General features: G+C 54.2%; 1 protein-coding gene across 4 annotated transcripts; it reads left to right on the top strand.

Annotated features, from left to right (window-relative positions):
* The first annotated feature begins 265 nt into the window (after nt 1–265).
* LOC119090683 (3-hydroxyisobutyryl-CoA hydrolase, mitochondrial-like) lies at nt 266–5,774 on the top strand. 4 transcript variants are annotated; one of them, XM_037213533.1, is made up of 8 exons: nt 266–282; nt 1,302–1,527; nt 1,984–2,190; nt 2,652–2,800; nt 3,447–3,582; nt 3,995–4,122; nt 4,471–4,621; nt 4,968–5,774. In XM_037213533.1, the coding sequence occupies exons 2-8, from the start codon at nt 1,302–1,304 to the stop codon at nt 5,096–5,098; spliced, it is 1,128 nt and encodes a 375-aa protein (XP_037069428.1). In that variant the 5' UTR covers nt 266–282; the 3' UTR covers nt 5,099–5,774. The 4 variants fall into 4 exon arrangements, with proteins under 4 accessions (XP_037069428.1, XP_037069427.1, XP_037069424.1 ...); XM_037213532.1 differs by lacking the exon at nt 266–282 and adding an exon at nt 296–422; XM_037213529.1 differs by lacking the exon at nt 266–282 and adding an exon at nt 296–472.
* Nucleotides 5,775–9,530: the final 3,756 nt, after the last annotated feature.

Genomic DNA, 9,530 nt, shown 5'->3' with positions numbered 1-9,530 from the left:
GTGCGTAACCGCCCTCTGTTTTGGAGGGTGTATAAGCCCGGTGCGTAACCGCCCTCCGTTTTGAAGAGTGTATACGCACTGCCAAAGTGAAAACCACCCCATGATCGAAGGTCCGGGTTCCTGTGCTATGCCGCAGTTTTCAAACAGCCGGTCGCGTCTTTCATCAGTGACGTCACTCAAAGCAATCTGCGATATGCACACTGGTGGGATGGAGAGGACGAAAACGACGCGATTGATACAAAAGCAATTTCGAGGTTCACGTTGGACTACAGGGCAATAATAGTAGGGTGCTTGCCAGTTTCCTATGCGGGTTGCTGATCATCTGAGTTGATCTGTTTATCTTTCATAATTTTGTTCACAGCCCATATCTGGTTGAATAATATTGTCCCAAAAATCAGCGAGCAAGTACTCAGTAATCTGCGGTAATACTGGTTGTAGGAAATTGCAGTGCGAGAAGCTGTGGCAATCTGCGGTAATACTGGTGGTGGGAAATTGAAATACAAGAAGCTGTTTCTTGGTGTGCTTATTTTTTCCCAACAGGTTGAACAGGCAGCGCTTCACCCACATTTAATTATCGGCTTTGTGTTAATTGCCAGTTGCAAAAGCAGGATGATTTAATGTTTGCTGTGGTATCAGCTGCCTCCCTTTAATAATGTTGATGATGTTCACAACCATCTTGATATGATTTTCCAATGATGTGATTTGAATTTGCCATGTTCTTACAATGCTTGGGGGGGGCTATCTGCAGGGAATTTTGTAGTTTGTTTCCTTTTACTGTTGTCAGTTGTCATCCTTTCGCATCTCAAGGTTGGTTTGAACCATGAGTTGACTCCTATACCCATTCATGGCCTTTCTTTGAATATTTATTGACATGTATGTTCTGGCTCAGATTCAACCTCAATCATTGCTATTTGGCTGATTTAGTTTGGGCAAGGTTTAAATCTGATCTCTCAGTAGGTCATAAAATATACCTAAGTTTTACTTGATTTACAAACAAGTATGGTGATTCTTGGTTTTGTTAAAGAATCATGATTCATTTTGAGTACAAGTCATTTTCAGTCATTTCAGCCATTCAATTGAGCACAAGTTTAAGTTCATCTGCCAAAAGTGGAGCATTTGCTTAGGTATCAGACATCCCAGAAAGCATAATAGCGGTGGTTAAAAGAATGCTGCTCAGAGATGTTGCTTCTTTATCTTCTAGCTAGCTTATGCAGAAACTTAAGGCATTGATTACCAAATGATTGAGATGAAAAACCGCCTGATGTGAATCACTGTTATAAAGGGTTTCCTGTCATTTTCAGATGGCCCTGCGAGGAGCAATGTCAGGCACATTGTTACGAATGCCCACCTTGGGCAGGTGTATGTCATCTCTGTCAGATGAGGTGCTCTTCAATGTCCAGAATAATGTAGGCATAATCACCATGAACCGACCAAAGCAGCTGAATGCCCTGACCCTGAACATGATTCGGGCAATGCACCCAAAGCTGATGGAGTGGGAGAAGAAGATGGAGCTTGTCATTATTAAAGGTTATTCATTCCTGGCCACTTTGTTGCACCATTTGCTGTTTTCTATGCACTGTTACATTGGATATGTGTGTCATCTCATGGGATATTGAGCATCATCTGAATTGTGAAATTAGTTGATTAATGTTAAAACAGGTCATGAAAATAACAAACTCAAGACTTTCAAGGAGTTCACCATGAAATGAACCGAGTGTTTGAATCATTTAAAGGAAAACCGAATTGATATTGGTTCTTTATCAATTTCTTTTGCCACTTCTTGTGCCCATCATATATCTTGTTTTTGTCCACATGGTTTTTCAAAGTTTGAAACTTGCTTTGATGTGCCAATGGCTGTCCACTGCATGCTGAATGTTGCATCACTTTAATTGCTTGCATTTATGTCCACCACTAAGCACTTATCAGCTCACATCACACATCAGGTCTAAAGTCTCTGACTTAAGTCTAAGGTCTCTGACACAGGTGCAGGCGAGAAGGCCTTCTGCGCCGGTGGCGACGTCGTCGCCATCACGGCGCCCGGCCGCCAAGGCGACAAAGCCGACCCGTTGCCGCGTCAGTTCTTCCACAACGAGTACCGCCTGAACCTGCTGACGGGTTCGCTGGCCGTGCCGTACGTGGCGCTGCAGGACGGCATCACGATGGGTGGCGGCTGCGGCATGTCCGTGCACGGTGAGCTCAGTAGGTGGGCGCCAGTCGGACTGATGTCTGACCTGGTCCATGGCTGTCGACCAGCGGGCGTCGTTGGTGCTCGTCATTTCATTACACTTGTCCACTAGTTCACAGACACGAGCATCTGAATGTGATGGCGTAATGAGATGGCTGACGGCCAGCGGACGTCGTTGGTGCTCGTCATTTCATTACACTGGTCCACTAGTTCACAGACCGAGCATCTGAATGTGATGGCGTGATGAGATGGTTGACGGCCAGCGGACGTCGTTGGTGCTCGTCATTTCATTACACTGGTCCAGTAGTTCACAGACACGAGCATCTGAATGTGATGGCGTGATGAGATGGCTGACGGCCAGCGGACGTCGTTGGTGCTCGTCATTTCATTACACTAGTCCACTAGTTCACAGACACGAGCATCTGAATGTGATGGCGTGATGAGATGAACGGGCCGGCTGCTGCAGGGAAGTACCGGGTGTGCACGGAGAAGACAATGTTCGCCATGCCAGAGACGGCGATCGGGTTCTTCCCGGACGTGGGCGGCGCGCACTTCCTGCCGCGTTTGCGCGGTCGGCTTGGCCTCTTCCTCGCGCTCAGTGGATACCGGCTCAAGGTGGGGGATGGTGACGACCCCACGGGGTCGAACGGGTCACCGCCGCAGCGCCTGGTCAGGCTCAAGGGACGCGAAGGGGATATCTCACGAGACGTGTTGTTTAAAAAAGAACGCTTCTCGGAGTCCTGTAAGGTGTCTTCCCGACCTTCATTAAGGTTGGGTTTATGTGACCTTGATAAAGGTATATGTGTGGGCCCGAACATGCGGCCCCAGAATTATTCTCCGTTCTCAAGCAGGTCACATCGGCAGACGTTTTGACTTTATACGCAATACCATCTTGTTATGCCTCGCTTTCTTGGTCTGGTTTGCCTTTGGCTTCACCACTCTGACGCTTTCGAGCCACCTGGATGTAGAATGGCGGGCAAACATGAATGACGTATGAGGTGCGTGCATGATTGATGATAAGTACGGTTCTATCTTTTCTCAACGGTTTCCCGATGATTCGTCTTGCCACGACAGGAGCCACATGATATGCAGTTGCATTGTTCCTGCTTTTGGTTGTTCTTCAGATGACTGGGACGCTCTGACACGGAGTGGTCTGCACGGTCTCCATCGTAATCCACCCCCTGCACAGGCTGGAACACGCGGCGCGCTGAGAGACGCCGGCCAGTCGACTCGCCTGCAGCTGACTCGCTCCCCTCCCCAGGGCCGTGACAATCTTCACGCGGGCATTTCGACTCATGTCTGTGACTCTGCCTCTTTGGACGACCTGGTATCGGAGATAGCCGAGGCCGGTGCCTCCCGGCTGGAGGCCGTGCTCGACAGCTACTCACAGAAAGCTGGTTAGTATGGGCGGCTACTAGCAAGGCTGAGCGGTACGAATTACTGCTTACGACTCAGGTGTCAAGTGCTGTGCTGGCACATACTTATGGAAATGGTTAGTAAGCACGGACAGTTAGCTCCGCTCCTGATAAGTTCGGTGCGTGGCACTCGGGATATGAGATCCAGGTGTGGTCAACTGTTGACGACAGGCCGACGTTGCGTGCGGGCCGCGTGTGCTGTCTTTTCGGTATTTGTCCAGCTGTGTTTAATCACTGCAAGGCAGGATAGCACTGAGCGGTCATCTTCAGAGATCCACATATATCTGGAGTTTTTCTGCTATCTGTCAGCTCAATCGCCTCAGCCTGGAGCACTGACCGCGCAGGACCTCCCGCCAGCACGCCCCAAACCTCAGCGAGCTGCGCCCGTCCACAGCGTTCGACGCTGGCAAGCCGTTCTCGCTGGCTCCGCACCTGGCCACCATCGACCGCTGCTTCGCCAGCGACTCGGTGCCCGACATACTGGCCGCCCTTCAGGCTGACGGCTCAGAGTTCGCCACTAAGGTGAGCGCGGATGCTGGAGGTCCGGGGTCAGGCAGACGCGGCGGGGAGCCTTTTTGATGACGCGCTGAGTGCGGATGTGCCGTTCCTGCGGTGCGATGTGTTCACTGCACAAGCCCGTGCAGCCTCCAGGCATAATTGTAAGTTTGGCTGGTCATCAGCGACGTCCGACGGCGCGGCCTGCGTGCGCCGGCTGCGTCAGAGCAGGACCAGCATTTTCCTTGCTTGCACCATTAGTGGGTAATGGTGAATCAGTCTGTCGGGGTCAGTCGCAGTCATGGACGCGATCGAATGCTGTTGTTTATGAGCACCGGCACGTGCCGGCTGACCGGAGACCGTGCCGCGGCGCAGATCCACGCCACGCTCGTGAAGATGTCGCCGACGGCCATGGTGATCACGACCGAGCAGCTGCGGCGGGGTGCCTCGCTCTCACTGGCCGACTGCCTGCGCATGGAGCTGCGGATGGCGTACCGCTTCGCCGAGGATCACGACTTCTATGAGGGTGAGCGCCGTGGAGCCGCGCTGGACTCGGCGCGGACGGGTCGGGAAGGGACGTCCGAGTGTGTGTCCGGTTTCGCTGACAGCGGTGGGATAGTGTTCAAGTAGGACTGTGTATATTTCGATGTTTGAATGTTTGAGAGAATGAAAATTGGAATGAAAAGTAAAACTGCGTCAAGAGCGCTGGTCCGTGAATGCAGAATGAAATCATTCATGGACGTGGGTTGTGCGACATTTCATGATGTGCATTAGTTCTATGTGGAAGTCATTGGTCATTCCTCTGTGCTCTCCTTTTTTGTTGTATGCTGTTGACGTGACTGTTGCTGATTCTGTATCGTATCGGTCTTCAGGCGTCCGGGCCCTCCTGGTCGACAAGGACCAAAGTCCGGTATGGAAGCCCACGACTGTCGCTGAAGTGACCGCTGCCACAGTGGAGCGCTACTTCTCCCATCTGCCGGCCGATGAGGAACTAACGTTTTGATGCGGAGCCTTGAAGTCTGGGCCTGTCGGCCGTGTGCTGACAGTTCGGAGGGCGGATCTTGCAGACGTGGCTGAGTGGAGCAGCACGGGCAGGACGGCTGCCTGCCTGCCCTGTGGTGCAGGGGGCACGGGGAGGTTAGGAGGACAGTAGTTTTTACCGGGGTTTATGAGCAATGAGAAGGCGTCAAGGTCAGTGATAAATGGATATGCGCGCTTCCACGTGCTTAGATTGAGGGACATTGTTTACTGCAAAGATGAGGCCGTAGATTCCCTACGCAGTGATCTGTTTTAGCATCTTGTTTATTTTGTCTTTGTTGGGTGTAAGTCAATGTGTGTAAATGAATACAAACTAAACTTAACTGGGTAGGCTGGTGGGACCAGGCAAGGGTCATGGACGTGTTACGATGAAGGCCGCCAGCCATTTTTGTTTGTTCCTGTTCAGTTAGCGTTCATAGAGACAACGTTAAATTCTCAGAATGTTGGAAGGCATTGCCCCTCTCCCCACACACGCTTCTGGCGCCTTAGTTCCCGCGCCCCTGGGTGGAACGACGCTGTTTTTGTTACATAAAGCTAATGGTGTGGTTTTGCGAAGGCTCCTAAGCCGTCCATCTGTTTTTACATCGCAGCGTGTTTGCTAAGTGTCAGTGCCATCGCAGCGTTGCGTGCACGGTGCTCGGTGTAGTTGTCGACTCCTCAGTAATTCAGTGCAATAGACGGATGTGCTGAGAACCGTGTGTCCAACGAGGTCATTACGCCAGAGTGTCGCGCTCGCACCGCGCCACGGGACGGAGAACACCGCAGCGATGGTTCGGGGAGGGTTACGGTCAGCACTTCGCGTGCGCACTCCGATGGTTCGGGGTGGGTTACGGCCGGCGTCCAGCTTGCGCACTCCGATGGTTCGGGATGGCTTACGGCCGGCGCCTGGCAAGCGGATTCCGACGGTTCGGGGTGGGTTACGGCCGGCGCCTGACGTGCGGACTCCGATAGTTCAGGGTGGGTTACGGCCGGCGCCCGGCGCGCGGACTCCGATGGTTCGGGGTGGCTTACGGCCGGCGCCTGGCGCGCGGATTCCGATGGTTCGGGGTGGGTTACGGCCGGCGCCCGGCGCGCGGACTCCGATGGTTCGGGGTGGGTTACGGCCGGCGCCCGGCGCGCGGATTCCGATGCGACGCTTGAGAGAAGACTCGAAGTGACCAAATGCGCATTCACGATCTCTGCTCAGTGGGAGATCACAACCACGTTGGCCTGGTGAAGAAAACGTACAACTGAGATGGGCTGATCCCGGCGGTTATCTTACTAAGTAACCAAACGTTCCAATACTTAATCATAGCCTTGCAAACGTCGCTTGCGTACATGGCGGAGCTTAATCACATCGTGCGAAGTGGGTTTGTAGCACGCGCACGTGTAGGTTTACAGCTGCTCGTGCGCGGGCGTGCTTGTGTTTGTTCTAACACAGCAATATAAGAGACCACAACACATGACCCCTGGCCACATCCCAGTCGAAGCCTCGAGAGCGCTATCAACGGTTGGTGTTGTAAGCTGCGCCGTCTTCCGGTCATCAGTGTGGGAGCGTGCCAGTGTTGCTCCGTCCTCGCCATCTCGGCTACTAACACGTGTTTGAGTCAGTGAATATTGCTCGCGAACAATTTTTGTGGAGCGCATGTTTACGCTGGCAGTCCGTCATTTGAATGCACGCATTTGGTGAGTAGCAGCGCTGATTGCAAGCAGTCGGTGCTGGTCTACAGTAGATGCGATGACAGGCTGGAACAACCCAGGGCAATGCGAGCCAGGAAGCTGACTAACGAATTGTATAAACGGTTATTTAACAAATTCCGATCCAAAAAACTTATGGAACACGGCTTTAATCGTGGAGCCTCACGAGAACAAACCCACGGAAAATCGCCGGCCCCAGGTGCTTCAAGACAGGTGACCCTTTGTGGGCTCGTGTCCTCTCCAATAAACAAGACCCAGGGTGGTAGTTAAAAGGCCGCCCACAAGCACGCACCTCCCGCACCACAGCCCAGCTGCTTTGTTGGCGTTGGTCGCGCGGTATGGGTCAGGAGGCGCAGATTCTCATTCCGGCCGCTTTTTGTTCGCTGTGGGGAGGGGCATGCGGCGTTGAATCGATGATCCACACTAAGCAGGGCGTCGCCAAGGGACATGAGTCGTGCTCGGGCGGGCGCAGAGGAACCACCGGCTGGTGCCGCAACTGACCTTGTGACGCGTGCTGAGGAGGAGCGCACGGTCTGTAGCTCAGCTGGCCTTGTGACGCGTGCTGGGGAGCAGCGCACGGTCTGTAACTCAGCTGACCTTGTGACGCGTGCTGGGGAGGAGCGCACGGTCTGTGGCTCAGCTGGCCTTGTGACGCGTGCTGGGGAGCAGCGCACGGTCTGTAGCTCAGCTGGCCTTGTGACGCGTGCTGGGGAAGACTCCCGGTATGGGCCGTAAGTGACCTTGGAGTGGTGTGGGGAGTGTGAGAGGCATAAGGTTTGTGTTACACCTGACGTTGTATCTCGTATCATAGGCGGAAGACGTCCCGGGAAGTGGGAATGCCAGTGCCAATTTGATGTTCATTCTTTCCACGCGCCGCTATAGGGCTGCTATAGGGTCGCTTTAGGGTGTGGGGTCGTTTTAGGGTAAAGGGTCGCTATAGGGTTAACGCCCAGGATTCTCTGAAAGTTGGGGAGCCATGTCGGATGCGAAACCTACGCCTATGCCGAGTATTGTAGGGAGTGTTCAATCTGCAACATGCCTGACCCCTGTGATCTGTGTGAGAGCCCTCTGGTCTGTACTGCACCTGTGTCGTTGGGCCCATGCCGTGAGGTACGCCCTGCCTGTGCTCAACCTGGCCTTGTAATCCGTGTTATGAGAGCTCTAGGCATACACCACGTGTGACATTATCAGCCGTATCGTGGAGAACAACCGACCGGACTCGCCTTTCACCCGGCGCTGTGCTGTGTACCTGCCCAGCTGGTGTTTTGTGACGGCCGGTCCACCCGACCTCGTGACCAGCGCTGTGACGTCCGGTCGGTCGCATGACCCCGCGACCCGTGGTCGTGACGCCGACCGGCCGTCACTTTGCTGTGACGCGTGCTGCGAGGACCCGCTGGCCGGTGTCTCACGCGATCGTTTTTACCGTCGATTTACAGTGTTGTCGATGGTGTCAAGCATGCTGATCAGCGCAGCGATGCAGACGGCGGAGGGTGATGGGACGGGGTCATAGCGTCGGTCTCACAAAATGCCGCGATTAGGAAAAGGTGAAGAAGGAATCGACATGATGATGAAATGACCTTGTGACACGCTATCAAAGTCATGAGAAGCAACAGGATGTTTATGAAACGTCGGATAATTCTTCGCGAGTAAACACGCACGTGCTTCGACACTCAGTGTTGACCGAGAATCCGAGCTAAGAACGTTCCGTCACGACCGTCGACAGCTGTCCAGCATGGGCTCCGGCAGCAGCACTGGAGGTGAGGATCGCGTGCACAGAGCCTGCACCATAGAACCGCGAACTCATGCCTAGCCCCGGGATTGACGCTGGTTGTGCTGGTCATATCGATTTCGTCGCCTGTTCGGCACAAAGACTCAGTGCGCGGTCAGTCAGCTGTTTGCCCGGACGTTGGATACCTGTATTGATTGCGGCATCACTCAGACAGATTGGCGATAGGTTGATGCGCCCTTGAGAACTAACTGATGGGCTAAACGGCAAAGTGCAATGCTTTTGTGCCCGTCACTGAATCAGGAAGCCGAGCAGCAAACGCAGTATAGCACGGGCCAGCACTGGTCCGTTCTGTGACCGTTCCAAAGCATAAGGGTGACAGTGGCTTGACCGTGCTACATATTTGTTCGCAACGGGCTAGTATAATCTGAAAGCTGCCACCAACTCTCCGCCCACATCTCAAAACACGAATCTAACTCGCTATTGATCTTGTTGTTTGTGCCCAGGCGCCAAACGTTACAACCGAGCTCAGTTTGACCAAGCCGCTGCCGCGCCTGATCGCGGCGACACCCTCCCAATGTCGCATCACGCCACTCCCAATCTTCCAGCTCCGAAGAAGTACATCACAGTGGAGTGGAAGCCAAACAACGAGACCGATGTGGACGAGGGCGAAATCCTCCAGACGGCGCGGTCCGGCACCGGAAGATCGCGAATTCGCCGCGGTAGCCGCGTGGCTCCGTCCTTACCAGCGCCGCCCCAGCAGCGGGCCATCCGCGCGGCGTCGCCGGCGGGGACATATACCGTCACATCGCCGGGCGCCATACCGCTGCAGTTCCGGGCGGTGACCCCTGACCTGAGGTCAGAGGTCACACTGACCCCTCGGCGGGAGGAGGCCGAGCGGAGTCCGCCGTCGCGACAGGTTGTGACCTCTGCGTCGGCGGCGCAGACCCCGCCGACCCAGCGCGGCGAGGTCGCGGAAACACCGCCGGGCCGG

Source organism: Pollicipes pollicipes, unplaced genomic scaffold, assembly GCF_011947565.3.
Source record: "Pollicipes pollicipes isolate AB1234 unplaced genomic scaffold, Ppol_2.1 Scaffold_3087;HRSCAF=3621_pilon_pilon_pilon, whole genome shotgun sequence".
NCBI lineage: Eukaryota > Metazoa > Arthropoda > Thecostraca > Pollicipedomorpha > Pollicipedidae > Pollicipes > Pollicipes pollicipes.
This window is presented reverse-complemented; position numbering and strand designations above follow the sequence as displayed.